Raw genomic sequence first — 25,117 nt, forward strand, 5'->3', positions numbered from 1 at the left:
GGCATCAATAACAACACTGATCATTTAAAAAAAGTTGTGAATAATCTTGGCCTTTTTACCCCACGCCGTCACCAGTCATTAGTTATGATCCACGGGGTCTCCACAGGAGCCTATTGATCACTCATTGACTGATTGATTTAGACAAATACTTTTTTCTCTCAGAGTGCGAGGTTGAGTTGCTCTCTCTGTTAATTGAAGATAACAGAGTGGCAACAATGGCCCCCGTAATAGAATGAGAGGTTTGTGATTATCGCTGCAGAAAGAAAAGAAAATGCAGAAGCAGGGGAGGAGGAGGAGGAGGAGGAGGAGGAGGAGGAGGAGGGGGCTCTCTAATTAGGAAGCGGGGCGGTGTGGAAGCTGTGGCCGGCAGGCAGGCGACAGGCGCCGGGTCCCGGACAAAAGGCTGTCTGCTGCCCTAAACTCCCCCTGCTTAACCCTTTAAACCGAGACACACTACGCAGTCACACAGCTCTCTCTCTACACGCACACGCGCGCGCGCACACACACGCACGCACGCACACACACACACACACACACACACACACACACACACACACACACACACACACACACAATGGTTCACAATTGGACGTTGGTACCAAACACGACTGTAAAGGAACAATACGAACATATTGGTACATATTTTTCGGTAGAAAATGACAACAATCTCTTGTGGTGCTACTTAAATCGTTGCATATCTATCCCGTGAAAACACTATGACGTGAACTTCCGCAGCCCAGAATCCATATTCCCGGATGAGCTCAGCTGAGCCAGGGACCAGTTAACGGCTCCAGAGGATGTGGGCAGCAGGGAAAGCTCTTCCTATAAATACTTCCATTACTCGACTCGTTCTAAAAATACAGACGGCACACAATACTAAAGGAAATGCTGATGAGGTGATGAGGACCTGCTCTAAACAGATGTGCCTTCATAAATACTGCTGCTGCAAAACAACTATTGCAATAATTAAATAGTACCAAAAAGAAAAGTGGTCTATTTTACTCCATTGGTCAATTAAAGCCGGTACATTGAGATATGATTTAATATTCACAACTGTATGTTATACTAAATGTATAGTAACAAATGTCAGCCATAAATGTATTAATTAATGTCATCATCTGATTTTAAATGTATTTTAATGACGTGGATTAAAACCAAAAACATGTTCTGAGCAAATTAATCAAAACACATTTATTTCTTGCGAAATACATGACCGACAGGGGGCGCTCCTGTCCCGCGTGTGCCTCTGTGTGTGATGACTTAGTTTATAAAAACGCTCGATACATGTGTACAGCTGTTTTGCTCTAAGTAGATGATAGCAATGATAAAACATGATTATATGAATAATAATAATAGTAATAATAATAATAATAATGATGATAATAATAAGGGTACGCCTCCAAGCTTTCAGCACAACGATTTTTTATTGAAATTGTGAGACAATCCAAAAAAAAACAAAAAAACGGACAACCAGCATAAACAAGATACTTTCTTCTTTAAATATAATTTTGAATAGATATGAATGATGCGCCCGAAGGAGGAATTGCTTTGAATGTCTCCTGGCTGGAGTGAAATAACCTGAGGTGTTTTTGAATCCATGTGGAGCTCTTTCTCTCTTCCTGTCTCATGTCGGTGGATGCAGACTAAAACATGGCACACACGTCACCTAGAAATCAGCGATGCTTCATAAACAGTTTTTCAAACCAACAAGCGCTAAATAGCTTTTTCATTTACAGTATACGTTCATGTAAAATGGGGAGAGGAGGAGGAAAAGAAAAAAAAGTAACAAGTTAAATTCGAAATATATACACGCTAATATACAGCCTTGAATAAATTAATACCAATTGCATATTCTTGGATCTTAGCTTTATTTACAGGATTTGTTTTATCTTTAATTACATAAATAGTTCAGAAATCTTTTTTTTCTGCCATGAAATGCAAAGCGGTTCTTTCCTCCTCTCAGATCGTTCACCTTCATGCCTTATGAAATAATCAGGCCTGGAAAAAAAGAAAGAGAAGTTTTTGGATGCAGCTCGAGACCTGCCTGCCGCGACCAGGCCGCTCAAACGCTTCAAGATGCCCGACCGCAACGCGCCGCTCCCCCGCGAGCTGCGGGCTCTCAGGCCGGTGGGACCGATCGAAGAGGCCGGTACTGACCCTCTGATACCGGGGACAGATAACGTCTCAGTGCCTACACATGTGTAGGGGAATCCTTAAGTCTCTTGACGTTGATTTGTGTTTCATCATCATTTTTTTGTATTTCATTGTCTAAAATGTGTTGCATGTTTATATATATTTCATTGTTTTTGTATAATATTATTTTGAGTGAGCCTGCCTTCAAGAGCCGCTAACCCCCAAAAAACACACTGGGATTCAGGGGGAAAGTAAGTGTCTGGTGATAGTCAAAACCCTTTCTAACAGGTAAGCTCCAGGGGAGACCCTTAATACTTATGGATTTAAAAAAGATTAAATTGAATTATATGGGCAACATTTTTGTCTATCTGCTGCTTTGTTCCAAAATACCAGTTATCAGCCTTCACTGGACCCATATCGGTCAAACCTCCTCCCAGTCTCCCTAATGTGCTGTACAGGACAAATGCACTTCTAGTCCTCTTCAAGCCAAGTCTTCATCCCAAACAGAGAGTGTTCATCACTTGGGAGAGTCTGCACGCGGGGAGGGCTCCCGCTGGCTCTCCAGGCCGCTCACCAGCCTCTGGATGCTTTGCAGCTCATTCACTGAGTCCTTCAAAGAGGTTTTGGGAGATGCCCCCCTCCCACTTGACCCTCCTGTCTTATGGTTGCTGTGGTGCTCCGGAGCCGGGCTGGTCTCCCTGCTGCCCGGTTTGGAGGATTCGGAGCCAGGGTTCAGGCTGCCCTGCAGGCCAGGGGTGAGCAGGCTCTGAGGCAGCGACACTGGGAGCTGGTAGGGGTTGAAGCGGAGCCGGGGACGTGACGCGCCCAGGAAAGGGTTCCTGGAGAGTGGGCTGGTGGCTGGGAGGGCTGAGGCCGCAGCAGCAGCAGCCGCCGCCATGTAGGTGTAGGGATATGGGAACAGGCCGCCAAACGGAGGCATGGGGATGCCCTGGAATATGCAAGAGGAAAGACTTTGAGCGACACTTACACATCACTATTTCCAGTCAAGCTGTCAAATAGTCAAAGCACTGATACATTTTATTCCAACTCACTAACAGCAATCAAACGGGTCAATTTCTTCAGATTTTTTCAAACAGATTTTTGATATTATTAAAGTAAAAGCAACACATGTTTATTCTGGGTGTAACATATTTTTTAGAAATAGTTTACTCGACAGAAGCCGAATAAGTTTCAGGAAATACTTTGATGACTGTTTTTTTTATCATAAAATCCTCATGTGCTAATGCTAATACTTTCAAAAAGTCCTACTTATTTGCATGCAGCATGACATTTAGCATCTCTGACCATGTATATTTTAAGACTAAATAAAGCACAGCTCTGACTCTCAACAGGTGTACAGGCAAATTAAATCATGTTCCTTACCTGAGAGGCGAGCATGTGCTGAGACAGATGGAAGGGGAAGGGGTTGGGGCTTCCTCCTGTGCCCTGGTTGGAGAGAACGCTGTTTTCCAAACCACTTGCTCCAGATACAGAGGCCAATAGATGCCCCATGCCCAGAGCAGAAAAGGCTCCTGGGGCCATGGCAAACTGCCCGGGGTGAAACAACAGTGGTGATCCGGCACCCATAGGGTTAAAGAACTGCTGACTGTGCAGGCCAGACAGAGCCAGACTTTGTAAGTGGCCTGGGCTGAAGTGCGAGGGGCTCTCGGTCTGAACCATGAGAGGGGAGAAGGTCTCCTTAGTGGCACTAATGCCTCCGGCGTCCAAGTCCTTTGTCAACACGTCCGTGGTGTCCTTCCTGTGCCTGTTGTCCGCTTTGTCCGCTTTGTCCGCTTTGTCCTTCTCAAGGTTCCTTATGCTGAATAAGGAGTCCTCCTTCTTTTCTGTGCTAGGCCTGTCCCTGATGCGCTCCTCACACCTGGAGCTGTAGGGGGACACGGGTTCAGGTCCCGGGCTTTCTGAGCCAGTGCAGCGCTCGTCGTGATGCTCCATCTCCTGCTCGCTGTCCGAGCACGTTTTCTCATCTAAAATACAGGAATCACGTTGAAAGAGAGGCGTAAGCAGAGTATCCGACCAGCCGTCACAAACACACACCTTTAACCCGGCTTGTGTTGTAGCTACATTTATGTTGCAATATAAGCCAGCCTGCACATTTTAGACTACATTTATATTTTAAGAGCAACATAAAATAGCCTTTGTATTAATTGTGTAAAGCTTTAGATTATGCACACATCAACCAATTTTAATTAAAAGCATGGCCCACTGACAAATACTTTAGCCAGTATTGTCGTATAAATTCTTTGGATAAATGAAGGGGGAAAAAACAATAGTTTGGGACTAAATAAAAAACAAAACCAGATTACATTTAAGACAATATTTACTTTTAAAATGAAAGTAAAATGTCTTTGGAGCATTTCAATTTAAATGTGAATACATTAGCACATTTCAGTCAAAGTTTATTTTACAGTTTACATTCCCCTAATGTATTTAGCTGCCGAACATTATCTGTCCATGCATCATAAACGTATTGTAAATTACATTAGGCCTGTTTATTGGAATTTCATGAAATAAAGTGGGTGCAAAGGGAGATCATAGTTGGCCTGTCCTGAATTGGTTGACAGGTGTAATGGTTTAATAGCTTTTAAACATTCAAACAGGGTACAAATGACTGATTCATTCGTTTTAAAGTATCCTATGGTTATGGGTGTACGTGAATGCATCTAAATTCGCGTAATCGCACATTCCCGCACAGATTAAAACAAACTAATTATTTTTCTGCACCACAATTATGTATTTTCCTCACGTTGATAATTCATTTCAGGTCACACATATTGTAGCCAAGTTCACACAATTTAAATTACAATATAATTGTTTTAAATTCTTAATAGTTTTAGTTGATTACAACAACACGTCACAGCTGGTAAAGGTTTTAAGCATCGTTGAAATACGGGTTGATTTATGGGCCCGAAGAAAACGAAAACAACAACAACAACAACAACAACAACAACAACAACAACAACAACGTGTCTCACCTCGACTGGCCCTGCTGAACCTCATCGGGCTGGTATCGGCTCCCAGCGGGGAGTGGACGGCGTCCCTGCCGCTCGGAGGCTCGCTGGATGAGGCGTCCGAGTCCGCTCCTTCCCGGTCCGCCTTGCACTGGTCCTCAAACATCCGGAGCGACGGCATGGTGAGCTGTTTCCTGGGGGGGGGGGGGGGGGGCAGTGTTAATAACATACTTATTAATGGGGGTTTCGGGAATATCCTAACGCGGTGACACTATGACCTTGGGCACACACCACACACACACACACACACACACACACGCACACACACGCACACACACGCACACACACACACACACACACACACACACACACACACACACACACACACACACACACACACACACACACACACACACCATTACCTTTTCTCTCTCCTCCCGTTCCCCGTGTCTCTGAATCCTTTGGCAAACGGGTTGTTGTCGATCTTCAGCTGTGTTATCTGTCCAAAAGAAAAGACAAACGTGAGAATGGATGCCGGAGGGATGGAACCCGGATCACACGTCCACACTGTTAGCGGGTTGTCCGGCAGCCCATGTATTGGGTGGGGACACCAGCGTGTTTGGATAACCACGCACGGAAACCAGCGTGTTGGCCTCGGATTTGCATTATTAATAAAAGCGTAATGACGGGGTGTTATTCTCATCGGCCCCCGGAGAGAAATATTCCTCTATGGGGCCACACACGCCTCTGTTCCCCCAGAAGAAGAAACAAATAATACTAAATGTGCAGAGGGAACAATACTTGAACAAATGACTATCACATCAATAATTAATATTGCGGTTTGGATCACTGCTTCTCTGCGATATGTCCTGATGCGGAAGAGACCGGTGTGGCTCCATATAGGGGCGTGGAGCCGACAAAAGGCCTGTGTGAGCTTGGCTCCTGAAGGCCCTGTGGCCCTTGGAGAGAGTCCACTGTGACCGGGGACCAGCCTTTAAATGCCCTCGAATCGACGATGACTCTTTGCTATAAACTTTTACAAGATCCACCCCCCTCCTCCGACCCCTGGACACAAGCTCCAATTAGCTTCATGGAGGAGGATAACGAGTCAACAAAAGGGGCTAATAATAGGCTGAACATATTCAAACCTCAATTCAAAAAATGCTGAAGGCCGTATTAAAGCCCCATTAAAAGGGAAGGCGCTAGTGTCGTTTTTTTGGGCGAGGACAGAAATGTAAATAAGACAGAGCACGTGCACGTTTGCTGCTGCACTACAAGTGAAGACAATACACTCTCCACATTTAATCGCTTAATTTATATACTTCTGCTCACGGTAAATGTCAATTTATAGCCCATTAATAGCAGATAGAATACTCTGTCAGAATTATCTGCTTCACCCACGAGTCCAGGCAAATAAATAAATAAATAAATCAAGTGGGCCATGGGAGTCCTCTGCAGGGAAATTAGGCGACCTACAAAATCAGATTAAGTCTTCGGGGGTTGGCGGTGGGGGGAGGGGGCGCATGTAGGACATTTATTATGCAAAGCACAGCAGCCATATTAGAGGCAGTCGGCGGAGTGTGAACAGGGACCCACCTTGTCGTTCTGGTAGGCCGTCACGGCCACGAACTCGGTCTCCGGGAAGACGTAGGTCCTGAAGGTGCTGTAGGGGAGCTTCAGGATGTCGTTGGCCCGCACTATGTGGAACCGGGGCTGGTACTTGTGCATGGAGTTCAGGATCGTCTGGACCAACACACACGAAGAGACACAGCGTTGACGTGAATATGCGGCAGTCGGTTTTATCCTCCTCTCAAACTCCAGAAGATGTGGACGCGCATTGTTATTGATGCCGTTATAATTACTGAGTGCGCAGACATGTCTGTAATTAGTTCGGGGCCGAGGGAAAATCCTGAGCAGGCCACACATGTTGTCACGAGGGATCAGAATCACGGCAAAAAAATACAACACAAAAAGACGTGATTTGATCCAGTTTATCGGAACAAAAGCGACGCCTTGCTCCCCCTCACCGGGCCCCAGACCGGAGCCGGGGCTCGGAGAGCTCGAGGCGGGCCACGGGGGTTTTAAAGGTAACATGTACGTCTAAAGCCCCGATCAAAAGAGACACAACATGCAAATATAATATTGATATAGCCACCTTAAAGATCATAAGCACATTAGACGTGGACAGAAGTCCTGCCTTCAAGTGCAAATGATTTAGACTGACATGTAAATGCTGTATTTGTTTCCATCGGAAGCTGCCCTCTTCCTGACTCACAAGGAGTTCCTCAGACATTTGTCATTTGCTCCTGTTGCTGCGTGTTTTTAAGGATTGGTGCACATTTCTAAATAATGTGTCTTATGGGGGTCATATTTGAGATAACACACAACAACACGAACAGGGCACTATATGCTATCCTATACAATACTATAATATTCGGAACTATACTGATAGTCATTCCCACTCATTTCACGTCATTTCTCTCTAACCCCCAGCTTGGCAAACACTCAGCTCAGACGTACTGGTGTTATGTATTTATTTATTACAAATACAAGCCAAAAAACTAGACCGCTATAAAGGGCCAGGGGGACAACGCAGCCGTGGTTTAGGCCCTGAGCAGCTGCAGCGAGACGGCCCGTGTGCTCCATGCAGGCTGATACCATCCTGGATGGGAGAGCTGCAACATAAGCTCCGTGCACGTCCGCGGCAGTGGGAAGTCAAGTGGCGACACCGTGTCAACAGCGTGGACGTGAAGGCGTCCCGCAGCATGTCGTTAACGCGTGTCTCCTGAGATGAGTCTACTCTGAGAGTTCACCTCACTTCACGGTTCTCCCGCAGTACTTTTCATCTGGATTCAGTACATGCTGCGCTCTGTTTTCACTTATGTTCCATGTCCCCCTGGCTGTGTCTTGTTATTATTGCGCTGCTGCAACGACCCACTTTCCCCATATGCTTCATAAAAATGAAATCTGCAAAAAAAAACTAAAAACACCTCATACAGCATATGTAAACAAATATCATCAAAATACCTCGGTTCAGCGAGATTAAAAACTCCCAGTACTTACAAATCCGTGTTTGTCTGAAATGTTGTTGGTCAGCTTGAGTTTATGGAAAGCAACAGGCTTCGCCATCCACTGCTCGCCGGTGGCCGGGCTGTCCGGGTGGATATACATCCTCTTGGGCATCTCCGGGTCGGCCTTTCCAGCCACCATCCAGCGGGAGTTGTGGAACTTGTAGCGGCAGTCGTCCGCCGCCACGATGTCCATCAGCAGGATGTATTTGGCTTTTTTATCGAGGCCGTTTATTCTCACTTTGAACGGAGGGAACATCCTCCTGCAGAGGGGGAACACACAGGTGAGCACGCCGGTTCCACCACAACACACCTGACACGAGACGCGCTGAAGGCGGCGAGGACGCAGCTACACGCCGCTCCGACAAGAGGAAATATTCTAATTATTATTCTCCAGCAAAACCATCGCGCGCGTGTGTGTGTGTGTGTGTGTGTGTGTGTGTGTGTTAGGGGGTCTCTGTCTGTCTGCCTGTGTGTGTATATGTATGTGTGTGTTGTCCAAACCCCACGCTACACATCTGAGCAGTACATTTATGACCACACCACTTCACGTCCCTGCTTTTGGAAGTGTGACAGCCTGTTTATAAAACCCAGAAGAACAGAATGCAGGACGAAAAGTATAATGAAGAATAATGTACTGTGATCAGTCTTTAAATATATTGGAAATATTTTCTAAATTAATTTACGTTTTTATTAATTTTACTTATTTTGAAAAAAGAAAGAAAATGAAGCCGGTTTAAATCCTAAATAAAAACACAGTTATGGGGCTGAACCTTAATATAAAACATGTTATTTAGTGTGTAATGCGAGGTAAACATGGCATGTTCGTGCATTATTGTCTAAGGCTTTTTATCATATTTGTATTAATTGTTTAACAGGTTAATAATCGTGGGAGAAATAAAAAGCGAATAGCAAAGGCCTGACACACACGCACTATTTAGCAACGTGAATAAATGGCATCAATAAAGATAAAGGGCCGTTTTAAAAAATAAGAAATAATGTAGTCTCGGTATATCCATTCTTACCTTCCGGACTTGGTAATAACCATCTCCGTCCCGAGTTTATGAAATTGGTCCCAAAGATCCTTGGCTTCCAATATAACTTTGGGGTCGTCGTCCACTTCCTCCTCGGGCTCAAGGCTCTTCATGCTGCGGAGATGAGCCGCCTGATGGTGGCTCAGGGCCGGGTGGAGCCCAGCCTCCGCCGCCCCGGCCAGGCCGTGGTCCGTAAGGGGCTTGGTGAGCGCTCCGGGAGGCATGCTGAGCGCCGGGAAGAAGGAAGGCTGCGCGGCCGCTAGAAAGGCGGACATTGGGAAGTCGGTCGCCCGGTGTGCGTGGAAAGGGTGATAAGCCATTGCAGTCCCTGTGAAAACTGGATCTCTCATCGGTGCATCCACAAAAACCGAAGTGAAATAATGGATATTTGAGTGGTAATCCCCCCCAAACCCAGAGCCCGAGTATAGGTCCGCGCTTCGCGAGCACTTAATTTGTGTAAAGCGGCGCAGGACGGGACGGCGCGTTGCGGAGCGCACGGCGCGTTGTCGGGCTGGAGGAAATAACCCCGAGTTGCTGTTGATGTGTCTTCCTCTGGCTCCTCCGCCGAGTCCCTCAGTAGGAGCGCTGCTGTGAAGGCAGAGCCCGGTGCGCTGTGTGCCTCAGAGAAATAAGCTGTTTCCCTGCTTCAGTCATCCCACACTGACTGGAGAGATGTGGCCCCGTTCACTGCAGATCTGTGACTATCTCACATGTCCTTCCTGCCTCCATCCCCAACACTAATGAACCAAGCCCCTTTGATTGCTGATTTTACGCTTTCTGGACCAATTGTGGGCCCCTATAGGCGTGGTTCTGACAGCTCCGGTCAGATTCTAGGAGAGGAGGGGGGCAAGAAGGTGTCGGAAGCATTAGCAGTAAGAAAACATGTCAACAGAATAAAATATTAACCAATGACAGGAAAGATCGGGAAATCCCACCCCCATTTCCAAGCCAAACGCCGGGTCAGCCCTCAGTTCTTGGCCGGTGGAGGCATCGTCTTTCTCGGCTTGCGTTTTTACAACGTCGCCTCCGGAGAAACCAGCCCATCCACAGTCACAGTAATACCACCTCAATACAGAGGACCCGCTCCAGTTGTCCACGTCCACCACTGCCTCTTAGAACAACTCCCTCCAGGAGGCTCACTCCACTCTGCACTCCGGAGAGCGTTATTTCCAAGAGCTGCTCCCTCCACGGCTCTATAAGAACCGCCGTGTACTTATTCATGTTACCGGCTGTTTTCACGCTTATGCGGGATTTGCCTCACACTAGCCCGGGCTATCCGCGCTAGCTGTGTGCACTCTGGCTCCAGGCTCACGCAGCCCTGGCTTCCCCATTTATCTGGCCGTGTATCCTGATCGGGCTGACGGGGAAGGCAGCGACGGTCGCAGGCAGCGGCGTAATAAAAGAGCCGGGCTGGAAAAGACAGATGCTGCGCGGAGGAGAAGAAACCAGATGAATGGTGGTGGTGGTGGTGGTGGTGGGGAGGAGTGCATTTTGAGAGACAAAGTCAGAGAGAAGGAACAGCGGTGAGTTCTCACTTCGATACAAACTTCCTTGTCTAGACGCAAATAAAGTGGCATTATTTGGAGTTAAATTGTTTATTTATTTTTAATGAGGATACATGTCATTATTGTCCGTCATGTTGCTGGACGGCGTGGGGATGTGTGTGTTCTTGTTGTTGCAATGAGATGATTTAGTGCTCGGTCTCCGGGCTCAGGGCAGGCCGTGTAATCTCCGACAGGTTGTATTTTGTCAAACCAAGGACCCCCCCCCCCCCCTCCCCCCCCGAGCTCCTTTAGAGAGAAAAGAAGAAACAGCCCCGGCGCCGCGGCTCTTGATTAACTTGGACTCGGGTTGTTAAAGAGCCGAGAACCATCTCTTGTCTCTTTATATTGACCCTCAAGTCGTGCACGCGGAGCCCCCCCGGGCCCCTGAGCAGCCTCATCTGCGGCTCCGCTCCACGGCCCGGTGTCAGTTGTGAATTGATTTATTTCTTTATTTCTTCAAATCATTGTGGACAATACAGAGAGGGCCGTGTTGCGGGGCTGGGAGGGCCGTGTTGCGGGGCAGGGAGGGCCGTGTTGCGGGGCAGGGAGGGCCGTGTTGCGGGGCAGGGAGGGCCGTGTTGCGGGGCAGGGAGGGCCGTGTTGCGGGGCAGGGAGGGCCGTGTTGCGGGGCCGTGTTGCGGGGCTTGGAGGGCCGTGTTGAGGGGCAGAGAGGGCCGTGTTGCGGGGCTTGGAGGGCCGTGTTGCGGGGCTTGGAGGGCCGTGTTGCGGGGCCACTTCACACAAACCGAAACAACCAGTGAGAATCCCCCCGAACGAGACCTTCAGACAACTGAGGATTTTCCATGAACCCTTCGGCACCGACAGGCACACGCGACGCGGAGGCATGTTGTGAATATTATAATTGTTATTAATACATATAACTCATGCACGTCTTTCCCACGGGACTGTAACAGAACCACGTGAGGCCAACAACACTAAACACAATGCGACACAAACATAAATGCAACTCCAGCAAGTCTCAGCGGCCTGCGCGTGTGTGTCAGATCCATCATGTTCGGAGGTTTAGCGGCATGCAGTGTTTGCACATCTCCGCTATGTTGCACACTTGTTGCTGGCTTTGCATCACATTGATACGGCCACGCGCAGAGAGTCAGCAGGCCTGACAGCAGCAGCTCCAGCGCTACAGAAACCGCACAAGCCCATCAGATCAGACTCAAGTCCCGGACAACAACTGTTTCACCGCGGAGGCAGCTCACTGGCTGAGGACCAACCAAAAAGACACTTAACTTTAAATCTTAAAATAAACGCCATTGGGCATCACGTGAGAATAATGTGAACTCATCAACACTGTCTGGACACAACGCACAGTGGTGTGTGTCTGCGTCATTTGGCCGGACAGCTGACTTGTTCGGAATGCACCTTCAGATTTATGAAACCACAGAGACGGAGCAGGGTGTGGGAGCGCGTGAAGCCGCGCGCACGGAGCTTCACTTGGGAAAGAAAAAGATGAGCAACATATGGAGGTGGATAACGGTTATTCTGCCGGAATACTCAACTGGGTAATTGTATCAACAAATGCTTTCGCAAATTAGTCACCATTTATTTGTTCTGTGCCGTCAACGGGATACAGACGTCTCCATTACGGGCGATTTAAAAGTCATTAAGTGAAGGGAGGACTAAGGGAGGACTAAGGAGCACTAAGGGAAACTAAGGAGGACTAAGGGAAGACTAAGGGAGGACTAAGGGAGGACTAAGGAGGACTAAGGGAGGACTAAGGAGCACTAAGGGAAACTAAGGGGGACTAAGGGAAGACTAAGGGAGGACTAAGGAGGACTAAGGGAGGACTAAGGGAAGACTAAGGGAGGACTAAGGAGGACTAAGGGAGGACTAAGGGAGGACTGCTCCGAGCTGCGACTCGGCATGGAAGGGCACTGTGCGGCAGATTAGCGCATGCTCTGTGTTGGGGATTAATGCACGTAGACCGTGAACGTGTTCCTCAGACTTGTTCGTGGGGAATGTGTGTGTGTGTGTGAGCGTGCGTGCGTTTGTGTGAGCGTGTGTGTGTGAGAGTGTGTGTGTGTGTGTGTGTGAGAGTGTCTGTGTGTGTGAGTGTGTGCGTGTGTTTGTGAGTGTGTGCGTGTGTGTGTGTGTTTGTGAGTATGTGTGTGTGTGAGTGTGTGCGTGTGTTTGTGAGTGTGTGTGTGTTTGTGAGTATGTGTCTGTGTGTGAGTGTGTGCGTGCGTGTGTGTGTGTGAGAGTATGTGTGCGTGCGTGTGTGTGTGTGTGAGAGTATGTGTGTGTGTGTGTGTGTGTGTGTGTGTGAGAGAGCGTGTGCCAGTCGGGGATGTGGAGGTGAAGCAATCATCACGAATGGTACAAGATGCGCAAAGTGGACACACGTCAAAACAAGAGCGTATTTCAAGCTTTGGTCCCCAGTTTTTTCCCCACGTTTATATAATTTACGATGTTGACGAAGTGTATCTTATCACCAGAAATGTGTCCAAACCTCACTTTGATATCTTTGATCCAACCTGTCAGCCCCTGTTATCTGGGCCTGAGAGCCTATTTCAAGTGAATTCAATGCTTGCATGACGCTCTCCATACAGGAGGAAGTTGACTGCAGCTTTTCTGCGTCCTTGATCCGTCCGCTCGACACAATGCAGAGCAGCAGATGTGAACACGTGCGTGAAGAAACCTTCACGTGCGTGAAGAAACCTTCTTCCGTCCCGGTGATTTGGCCAAAGACGCTCTAATTACAACATAACGGAGCAGTTTTGCGCCATATTCGTCTATAATCAAGTATTGTTATTTCCTCTCTCCCTTCGACATTGTTCCCTTCTTCCTTTTATCTCTCCATCTTCTCCTCCCATCTTCCTGCATCATCTCTCCGGCTATATTTAGCGGCTAGACTGAGGCCTTGGCGCCAGACCGTTTAAGACCTGTCAAAGTCCCTCATATTTCCCTTGTCGCATGGAAACCCGGCGACCAGCGGCCCTCTCCTCCTCCTCCCCCATTTTATTCTCCTTCTTCTCCCTCTTCTCCCTCCTCCTCATCGTGCAGCTATACCAGCCCTCCTCCTCCTCTCATTCACTTCCTCCTGCAGCTCCTCCACACTCTGCTAAATGAAACATATCAGTTCTCACTTGTCGAAAAAGCTGAATCTTTACACACACACACACACACACACACACACACACACACACACACACACACACACACACACACACACACACACACACACACACACACACACACACACACACACACGCACACGCACTATCATATTATTTGGAACAATACAATGAAAACTGAGCGTAATACCTGATCATCGCAGCTCTTCCATAAAACAAACATGTTTTTACTGGACATGACTTCATGACAAACTCAATCATAAACTACAACCACTCATGTCCAGCTACCTTCCATCCCATAATCCCATTTGACCCTCCTACTCTGACAGTCCAGCTTTGTAACTGCAGCCTGCAGCCACAGTGTTGTGTGCCGGCTGTGAGTGACTGACAGGTAGACCACCAGGTGGGGGCGCTATAGTGACCCAGGGGAGCCAGAGAGCAGTGACAGAGGTGTCACATGCACCGTGAGTTCAGGCTGATCTGCTTTAGTCCCACAAATAAAGTGTCCATGTTATTTACTCTTCAGCTCTTTCCGATGCAAGGGTTTTAATACACTGTCTAATTATTGTATTATTGGTATTTTAATTATGGTGAACTAGTTCCAGGTTATTGTAGTAAGGAGACTCGGGGACGCAAGTGCACCATGGCCACATGATGCACTGCCGAAATGTGCACGCGCCCATATCTCAGTGATAATATTTCAAATGTGATCACTGGATGTGACGCGTGACTACTCCCTCAACATTTCCCAGCAGCATTGACCCCCCCATGTTGTCGGTTGCTGGTTGCAGGTGATCGTCCCGTTGTGCCTTTGAGCAGGTCCTCTGTCTCCAGGAGGACCTTTGAAATCACCAATAGAGACATTAGAATATTTACTCTTTTTTTCTTCTGTCCGTGCATTACATTTTGATAACATTAAAACAAATCGATCCCATGGAATAGCCTCATTAAAAATACCTGTTCCGGAAACGATTGAAAACGGCCTCTATAAATGAGTTTGGTCCCTTAAACATGATCAACGGACACGGAAGAAACAATATCTCAAACAAAAAAAGCCTTATTAACATGTGCAGATGACGGACATAGATAGTTGTTTTTCTGTATTCCACCACTTCTCTGTAAATACATTTATTTAAGGTTCTTTGGGGATTCGCAAAAAAAGTCTTTCATTTTTAAAATAGATTATAGTAATTGATCAACCCGAACGGTAACAATCCTCCTTTATGATGCTTTGCGCCATCAAATGGAGTTTTTATATATATATATATATATGTTGTTTGTGTTTTGTTAAGCTCTTAACTCATTATTAATTATATTAAAAGCATCGACCTTTTAATATCATATTTTTTACTATTCCATTTTCGTTGAGACACTTTAAAACAACAACCAGCGACATCATGTTGTGTGCGTGTTGACCGCGTGGAGACATTGAAATACGGCTGCAGCGCCGGGGACATTGAACCACTTTAGGAGCGCAGCTCGGGGCAGGAGGCTACCTGCAGGCCGCAGGGAGAGGCTCCTCTGCCCGCTGCTTCACTCCACACGCCGGGCCGAGGAGCGCAGCTCGGGGCAGGAGGCTACCTGCAGGCCGCAGGGAGAGGCTCCTCTGCCCGCTGCTTCACTCCACACGCCGGGCCGAGGAGCGCAGCTCGGGGCAGGAGGCTACCTGCAGGCCGCAGGGAGAGGCTCCTCTGCCCGCTGCTTCACTCCACACGCCGGGCCGAGGAGCGCAGCTCGGGGCAGGAGGCTACCTGCAGGCCGCAGGGAGAGGCTCCTCTGCCCGCTGCTTCACTCCACACGCCGGGCCGAGGAGCGCAGCTCGGGGCAGGAGGCTACCTGCAGGCCGCAGGGAGAGGCTCCTCTGCCCGCTGCTTCACTCCACACGCCGGGCACCAGAACTCACATAAACACACCTTCTCACCGAGACCACGACGTCCTCGTTTCCATATTCATACATCGTGTTTTAGTGTTGGATTATTGTCCCCCTATCACGACATTTCTAATTATAAACGCTAAGAAGTTAAATTACTTTCTAAAAGTGAACGTTACGAGTTTTAATTAAGTTGCGATTAAAGACATTGAAGATTAATATTTAAAGATCTAATTATTTGCGGCTTTAGGAATTAAAACAACATTAATAAAACATCTCAAATGTGTCATCATGTCATATGACGCCGTCACGGTCAGTAAGTGAGTCAGACTTGAAAATGACCAGCTGACACATATCTTGTCACACTATGAATTAATGTGGGCTAATTGAAGTGAAAGTGAGCCTGAGAAGTCGGAACCTGAGTTCAGGTGAGTGGAGCCCCGCTTCCTCTGCTCAGCACAGGTGCGTGTTTGGCCTTATAAGGCGACAGGAAGCCACAGAGCATGCGCAGAGAATGCAAACTGATTCATGTGTTTCTTTACATGTGTGGCGGATGAACCCGAAGCTGATCCAGAAAATATCCTGCTCGTGCTTCAAGATTCAGATCCTATGCCCCTCCAACCTGACGCATTGTGGGCCAGTTCACGGTGCAGGTCCCGACTGGTCTCTGGGGTTCACACCCCTCCTGGAGGTCAGGAAAAGAACACCAGATTACCCGGATGTGAGTAAAGTCTGTAACTGAACCAGGGTTGGGGTTTTAGGTATAATTTAATGATTATACTATACAGTTATACTTCATGCATGATCTAAAAGGGGCCTTGGTCCTTCTTTATCTGTAACCACATATAATCCAATCATTACTCTAGATTGAGATTATTCTAAATAATTACGCTCTCTCAGATTAGTCGGAATTATGTAATATTATTTATTACATAATTGATGGGACAACATGTTTTTGTATATGAATAAGACTAATATTATTGTTGCTATCAAGTGTGTGAGAGGTCCAAACCCAGCTCCAGGCTTCCTTCACAGGGCAGAGTCCTGAAGGTGAGTCCCAGTGAATCGTGGAGCTGCATTATCTGCTTGTCTGGCTTGTTCTATATTTTGGATATTTTGGCAACCAAAATGACAGACTTTGAAAATGACAGATTTTTTTTTACTAATCTTACAAAAATATCTAAAATAATATTTTTTCATCAGCATCTTTACATTTAAATAGAACATTATTTACAATAGATTTCAATCTACATTTTATCAGCCAACTATACATCAAAAGGGGATTTTCCTTCTCCGATGCGATGGTCTAAGTACAGAGGATATTGTACAGAATGCCAAATCCAATTAAAATTTAAATTAAACTAAAATACTGCTGGAGTTCACAACACAATTTTCTTATACAGATCTACATTTGTAAGCTATATAGCCTTTATTACCTGCTGCACTGAAATATATACATGAAATGCTCAAGTATATAGTAAAAGTACACCCTATTCTGGATTGTGAAAATAAAATCATATTTTTAATATTTTCGAATTGCTTCATTTCTGATTACCGGCCACAAGCATGATTTTTATGGTTCACGTTACAAAGGAGAAACAAAAGTAGAAACATATGATAACGTTTTTTTAAATTTGATTTGATTTTGTATTTATTATGGTCATAACCATGTCATAACTAAATATAATTTTCTGTAGGAAATAAATAACTTTCTAACTAATGAATGGTTCCAGTACATTAAGGTAAAGATCATTTAGAAACGTTCAGCATGGCGCCTGCTGTCAGTCACCATCGTGGATGCTAAACTGGTAGCATCAGTGTTGCTTTGTTCCAGTTCAAATGTTCATGCTCACCAAGCTAATGACCCGCTGACAAATACAAGAATTAATGCCACTGTCACGTTTTTATTGTGCTCAATTATCCCCGAGATGATTGATACGCCTTCAGTTCACGAGTCGGGACTCGACCTCATCTCCCAGCACAACGTCCACGACGACAAGTTTATTTAGGTTTCAGGGAGCTGCTTCTCTTGAATCAGGAAAGAGGAGGGATCGACTGGTTCTCAAAGGGACTCTCATGGGACTCATCTCTCTGAGCTACTGCTCCAATACACTTGCTACATGTGAAGTTCAGTATTTTACAGTCTTATTAAAATCAATAGATGGCTCACTGGGCCCTGGACGTCTCTACCTGTTCAGTATTTTAAAGTTCAGTATTTTACAGTCTTATTAAAATCAATATTTGGCTCACTGGGCCAGCTCTCTCTACCTGTGCCATTACATGTCTGTGACCAAATGTACAGATTCATTTTAAACTAACATTATGCATATCAGTTTTCAGGATTTTACTGTGCATTATCCTTGTCAATGACCATATAGTTATTCTTCATATTTTCTTTCAAGTTTTAAAAGTGGCCCTGATGATTCAACATTGTAAAATGTTTATTAAAACGTGTTTGAATCAATAAAAAGTTTCCTGTAAAAAGCTGCGTTTCTTTCTCTTGCGCTTGTTGCATCAGCTGGAGCCTCTTTCTACTTTATTCATAAATAAATCTTGTACAAACACATTTCATAATGGTTCAGTATTTATGTAATCTGTTGTCTTACATTTACTGTAAAATATGACATTTGTGTCTGCAAAGGTTGTGATATGTTCCATAGCTGGTCAAGGACCTTTTTCATGTTATAGCCAGTAGCTTATGAACACATTGATGAGATGAAATAAAGCGTATAAGAAATAATTCAATGCTAATTTAATCTGCTTCTTTTTTCTAAATCTCAGGGCAGAGGACCAAATATGGCCCCTATTTTCTCTCTCTGAACAAAGAGCCAGAGTTGCCCATAAAAAGTCCCTTTAACAGCACTTTACTGCCTGTTAAAAAATATGGTACTAATTACCAGTGGAACTGTGTGCTGATGGTCACCGCCGTGGTGGAAATCCAAACGGCACAATTAGGAGCAATCAGAGTGAGAAAAGAGAGAAGAGAGACAGTTTAATTTCCTTGTGTTTTATTATGTTTTTATTTTCTTGCATGACTGCTGGGAAAAGTCAAATTTCACAAATGAAATCGTACTGTCAACAACAAACATTTGCCCTGAATTAAAACACGGAGATGCACGACTATTATAATTTAAAATGTCTCTAATGTGTCTCTGAGGAGTGCAGTTCAGTTTCACACATTATCAAAGTCAATCTTCTTTGCTTCAGGCAAAGCTGGCATATTTAAGAATAATGCATACATTTAGAGATCTATAACTAGAGGCGAGAAAAAGATGTTGGTCAAAACTTGCTAATGAACACAATACAGATGACGGCCTCCACACATGAAAATGTATCTGGAAAGGCCGAGTTGGGAAATATATCTAAATGATGTCAGAAATGTCTCAATTACACGGTAAACATCTAAGTGATCGTAATAGTGTCATCTCATTACTGCATCTTTTGTCAAATGTAATTATATGATAATCAAAGGCATGAGAGGGACACATTTAATCAGAAACATTTGAGCGCAGCAGCACACACACGGAGGGAAAAGGAGCTGCGACGCGCCGCCGACTGGAACCAACATGTTCCCTCATTCAGACAAGAGGCACAGCGTAGAACTTCAAACACACACAGGATGAGGACGGCTGGGCGGAGGCGGAGAGGACGGCTGGTCTCCAACAACCACAGCAGCAAGGTTACAAGCAGAGCAGGAGAGATGTGCTGATACTGGCCGGTTATTACAAATCTGATCATTAAAATGAAGGAAGTTCCTCCCTGACCGCCGTATCAAAATACTCTGTGATGAAACTACATTTTATTGGAAAACTGCTTGGCAACACTTACAATAGCTGTTAAGCTTAAAGGAAATTAGTTTTCAAGAGTCTAAAATGAATTCTTCCTCAGTGTTTTCACCCAGATATGAATGCAATTTGAACACTAAACAGATTCATTCAATCTTCATTTTAAATTGATTGGAAGTCTATACAAACTACAGAAGCATTGGCAGCTTCCTAAAGGAAAGACTGTAGCTGGGGTCCCCTGATATGAGAAAGGCCCATCACAGAACACACTCGAGGGAAACACCCGGACATCGTGTGGTGGGCTGCGTGTCGGTGCGATGCTGTGTGGACAGGTATGTGGGGGGGGGGGGGGGGGGGGGGGGGGGGGGGGGGGGGGGGGGGGGGGTGTCCTTCCTGGGAGTCTAGGGGAAGTTGGTCGGGAAGAGGCTGAGCGGCTGGCCCTCGTTGGTGGGCAGGGGGGAGCGGTAGCCCTCGAAGTTGCGTGGGATGCTGCCGCTGGTGGAGCCCGAGCTGTTACTGAGGGTCTCGATGCTGCCCTCCCTCTGCAGCTCTGTAGAGAGAGAGAATGTCGAGTTGGAGTCAGGTGATCTGTTTTCAACCACAGGAGCTAATCAGACAACACAACAGGGGTCAAATGTCCACATGCACAGTTTGTCTTCTGACACGTACTCTGTATCCTCATCCTGACACTAAATGAGCTGGCTGTCAAACCTAAATACATTTTTCAGTATGAAATGAAATGCATCCGTATCATCAAGTATTTAAAAAGTTTGAAGCACCAAAAATGGTCTCCGACTGCTCTCTCAGGCCTTCTTTGCATATTCTTAGATGACCTCTTTACCAATTTTATTTTGCCATGTTTCTATAATGGCTGCTTGTGTAAAGATGTCTTTAAACACTGTTTGAGTAGTTTGTTTTGGTAAGTTATGGAAAAAAGGATTTAGGATGTTGTATTCCAAAGGCCTACTCATTGATCACACGAAGGACAACTATTAAAAAAGCAAACAATGTTTGAAGCATAACTGTTCAATGCAAAAACTGAAGGAAACTTGACCGACCCACGTCAGAAAACATGCACAGTCATGTAAACCAGGATGATCCTACAACCCACAGCATGCATGGAAACATGAAAGCAATTTCAAAACATGACAGGAAATATTGGATTATTTTAAATTACGCAAAGTGTCAAAGTGTGGATAGCAGGCGGGACACTAACCCTCGTACAGCCTCATTACCAGATGGAACAGAAAGCAGGAATGAAGAAGGAGATCCCTTCTTATTGCTTTACCATGCATTACTCATCCGATATGAACTTGCATCTGTGTTATTAGCAGAGGAAGTCCACAGCTGTGGGATTAAGCCACAGCATCAGCGGACAAGAGTTATTCTGGGACAGCAAACTTCTCCGGGTGACACAGAGCATTTCTCTGACATGCTCACATTGCTTCGGACCAGACGAGACCGTGTTGCTTTGCTGAGGATCGCCGCATAAGGAACCGATTACGGTTATTGCATGCTATAAACCATATCCGACGATATTCGGACCGAATGTCTTGCACATTCCAAAGGCACAGTATTACGAATGTGATGCATGTAGTGCATTGTGACTGCATTCTCTCTCCTGACCACCAGGGGGCGACTCCTCTGGTTGTATAGAAGTCTATGCTTCATGTTTTAAAGCTGCATTCTCTCTACTGACCACCAGGGGGCGACTCCTCTGGTTGTATAGAAGTCCTAGCTTCATATGTTAAAGCTGCATTCTCTCTACTGACCACCAGGGGGCGACTCCCCTCGTTGTATAAGAGTCTATGCTTCATGTGTTGAAGCTGCATTCTCTCTACTGACCACCAGGGGGCGACTCCCCTCGTTGTATAAGAGTCTATGCTTCATGTGTTGAAGCTGCATTCTCTCTACTGACCACCAGGGGGCGACTCCTCTGGTTGTATAGAAGTCTATGCTTCATGTGTTGAAGCTGCATTCTCTCTCCTGACCACCAGGGGGCGACTCCTCTGGTTGTATAGAAGTCTATGCGTCATGTGTTAAAGCTGCATTCTCTCTCCTGACCACCAGGGGGCGACTCCTCTGGTTGTATAGAAGTCTATGCTTCATGTGTTAAAGCTGCATTCTCTCTACTGACCACCAGGGGGAGACTCCTCTGGTTGTATAGAAGTCTATGCAAATTACTCTACTTCTCTTGATGTATTTCCCTCAGTAAACAATCTCTAGTTTCAAGTCTTCTTCAATACAGCGTGATGTTCATTTAGTAACTTTCCTCATTAAAGTTTATGGTAAAATGAAAAGTCTTATTTACGCTCTCCTGCTCCTTCAGGCTTATGGGACACAGACAGCGGTTCCCTGGGTGAAGGTCCATGAGTTTTAGGCACTGTTAAGAGTTTTGTTGGCTTCTCAGATGCTATAACATAATGCATAGTGTATGCAGGTATATCTAAACTGTAGAACGATGCTGTTCACAAAGTAAATGCAGACATGACAGCCTGCACTTATATTCATAACAAGTGGACAGCATCAAAATAAAAGCTGACATTCTGGCATCAGTTTCCACAGCAGTTTGAACTGGGCCACAATATCAGACGAGGAATCCTTTCTTCAGTTGGAGACGATGTAGAACTGCACACTGAAAAACAACTGCAGAGCCAATCAGTGACCTTGAGATGAACAGGAGGTCTAATTAGCTGGAGAGTCTTTTCAAACTCATACTGCACTGACATAAACCGGCAGCGTGTGTTTAATACGTCCTGCAGATGTTCAGAGGCCAATATGGATAGTGTCTTTGTCACGTAGGGCATGCAGGAAGTGGGAGCTTCTTACTTGAGCCAAGGGAAACCTAATACAAACCACACTGTTATTATCCCGGCTAACACGCAATGTGCCACACTGCGTGTTACCCAGCCCGCCGCCTGCCCCCTCCTGTTTAATTCCCCAGCACTACACAGGCAGACATGCTGCAGTAATCCCAGGCCGGTTCACACTGCTCTGGGTTCAGATAATGTGTGGAGGTATAAAGCCACTTATACTGGTGCTTTATTGGATGAGGTTGCTAATAGTTGCAAATACTGTTTTAACCAGCAAATTCCAAAATGTTTAATGAGTGGGGATTATAAACCTATAAAGACCCCAGTGCGCAGTGATGGGTCTGTTACTGTAACTCTTTATTGTTGTTCATCCAGGATGCTCACAGTCCCCGGTGAAACCCAGGATATGGTTACAACATACTAGCAACTGCTATAAGCGTCACACCTCACATATATCATCTGGACGTGTATATGGAAACATCACTGAGCTGAACAACACACCAGACTTCTGTTCAATTGTGTTTCTTACTCACTCACATACAGTACCGCAGTGCCGGGTTTTATCTCTAAGAATATGGGTCATCAGCAATGATATCATTTTTCCAGCCATAGCTCCCGGCAGGCAGAGAGCAGTGCTGGAGCCACTGAGCCTGAGCCTCACCTCCTCCGCCCTCCTGCTCTCCAACTCCTTGATGCCGATGTGACGCCCAGGGGTGCTGAGGGAGGACCGGGGGTCTTTCTCTACTTAGTAACTTAATTGAGCTGTATTCTTCCTTGTTCACTCTTGTTTCTCACAGCACAGCTTCCTTGCTTCCTGCTCCAGTGACAGTATCTGCCAGCCTCTTGCCCTCCCAGCTAGCCCTTTTGCCAGCTCGATGGGCTCTGTTGCCGTGTTATTGTAGGCGCTATAAGCTGCTGAACACCCCAGTAAAGCCCTAAAGGCCTTTTCTAGTGCTGCCTAATCCACCTCATTGTGTGACGCCCACCAGCTATTCAACAAGTCTTAACCTCTCACGCCCCCGACACAATCCCCCAGCACTCTCATGTGGGGATCTTTTGCTCTGGGGCTGATGTCACTAGGGAAAGTAATATGCTTATTTAGAAGGTGCTTTTGTCCCACGTGATGTGTAGATAATGCTGTTGTGAAGAAATGGAAACTACTGTAGTGTTTGACTGATAGGCTTAAAAAGGATGGCTGATTTGGGCCGGCTGATGGATATTTTGTGCGAATATATGGTGGCTTATCTTGAGAAATGATATTTTCAATGTCAAAAATGATATGTATTTGAAATATTAAAGCTGATAACAGCAACTTAAATGTGACTGTTTAGATATTGCATGAGGTGTTTCCTGCAGTGATTCATTTTTCTCAAGTGAAAACCTCTCAAATAGCATTTTGACCATTTTAGGTCATTGAAATAAAACGTGTCTGACCAAGAAAGCTTATCATGGCGTGTCCAGCATAACCCTGTTGACTCTGGGACAGGAGCCTGACTTCAAAAGACAGAATACAGAGTTGGAAAAGCTCTAAAACAGCACCGGATGCCACAGGTGGAGATACCAGAGGTGGAGATACCACAGGTGGAGATACCACAGGTGGAGATACCAGAGGTGGAGATACCAGAGGTGGAGATACCACAGGTGGAGATACCACAGGTGGAGATACCAGAGGTGGAGATACCAGAGGTGGAGATACCACAGGTGGAGATACCACAGGTGGAGATACCAGAGGTGGAGATACCACAGGTGGAGATACCACAGGTGGAGATACCAGAGGTGGAGATACCACAGGTGGAGATACCACAGGTGGAGATACCACAGGTGGAGATACCACAGGTGGAGATACCACAGGTGGAGATGCCACAGGAGGGTTTTCCGTTGTGGAACCAGGGCGACAACGTGGCAGAAATAAAACGTATATGGGTCTTATATTCAGACACACACACACACAGACAGAGACACAGACACAGACACAGACACACAGACACAGACAGAGACACAGACACAGACACAGACACACACACACAGACACAGACACACACACACAGACAGACACACAGACACACACACACACACACACACACACACACACAAGGGTGCGCACACACAGACACAGACACACAGACACAGACACAGACACACAGACACAGACACAGACAGACAGACAGACAGACACACAGACACACACACACACACACACACACACACACACACACACACACACACACACACACACACGGGAGACGTCCTGTGGCCTGACTGCAGTGTGTTGGTGTGTGTCATGTGCATGTTGTGGTGAGAGGAAGGGATCAAAGAGAAAACAGAGGAGCTCTTAATCAGAGGGTCTGTGCCAGCAATGCTGGGTAGAGTCCCATCCATCCGTCTGTCTATCCATCCTCTCTCTCTCTCTCTCTCTCTCTCTCTCTGAGATGGGGGCAGTAACCCATAGCGATAGTATACTTATCCCAGCTGATTGTTTTTGTGTTTTAACTTTAATCTCACCGTTGGCCCCAGCTGGCTCTGATTAGTGCTCTCACGTCACATTCCAACCCCCAACAGTCTCACACACACACACACACACACACACACACACACACACACACACACACACTTACACAGAAGTGCATATGCATGCTGGCCTATGTCAAAAATGGTTCACATACATATTGGTGTTGGATGGAATTTGGCTGGTGGCGCTATTTTATTTAATGAATGATTTCATGAGCAGCCTTATGTATATTTAGTCACTGCTCTCATCTCAGGGTTTTTACAGTGAACAAAAACATTAATGAAAGAAATAAAAAATGAA

At 46.1% G+C, this 25,117-nt stretch overlaps 2 protein-coding genes across 6 annotated transcripts in view; both read right to left on the reverse strand.

The window, feature by feature from the left end:
* Positions 1 to 1,405: 1,405 nt before the first annotated feature.
* On the reverse strand, positions 1,406 to 9,663 carry tbx2b (T-box transcription factor 2b). 2 transcript variants are annotated; one of them, XM_034529093.1, is made up of 7 exons: positions 9,196 to 9,663; positions 8,166 to 8,433; positions 6,699 to 6,845; positions 5,525 to 5,601; positions 5,127 to 5,296; positions 3,517 to 4,118; positions 1,406 to 3,082 (listed from the first exon to the last, which is right to left on the reverse strand). In XM_034529093.1, the coding sequence occupies exons 1-7, from the start codon at positions 9,552 to 9,554 to the stop codon at positions 2,651 to 2,653; spliced, it is 2,055 nt and encodes a 684-aa protein (XP_034384984.1). In that variant the 5' UTR covers positions 9,555 to 9,663; the 3' UTR covers positions 1,406 to 2,650. The 2 variants fall into 2 exon arrangements, with proteins under 2 accessions (XP_034384984.1, XP_034384983.1); XM_034529092.1 differs by having other exon boundaries at positions 6,699 to 6,851.
* A 10,218-nt stretch (positions 9,664 to 19,881) lies between these two features.
* bcas3 (BCAS3 microtubule associated cell migration factor) overlaps positions 19,882 to 25,117 on the reverse strand; it is a 304,020-nt gene continuing 298,784 nt past the window's right edge. For all 4 annotated transcript variants that reach the window (XM_034528788.1, XM_034528786.1, XM_034528787.1 and 1 more), the window contains one exon: positions 19,882 to 20,045. In XM_034528788.1, the coding sequence (XP_034384679.1) occupies positions 19,897 to 20,045 (149 nt within the window). In that variant the 3' untranslated portion in view covers positions 19,882 to 19,896. The remainder of the gene's footprint in view (positions 20,046 to 25,117) is intronic.

The sequence above is a fragment of the Cyclopterus lumpus genome, chromosome 25 (assembly GCF_009769545.1).
Source record: "Cyclopterus lumpus isolate fCycLum1 chromosome 25, fCycLum1.pri, whole genome shotgun sequence".
Classification (NCBI taxonomy): domain Eukaryota; kingdom Metazoa; phylum Chordata; class Actinopteri; order Perciformes; family Cyclopteridae; genus Cyclopterus; species Cyclopterus lumpus.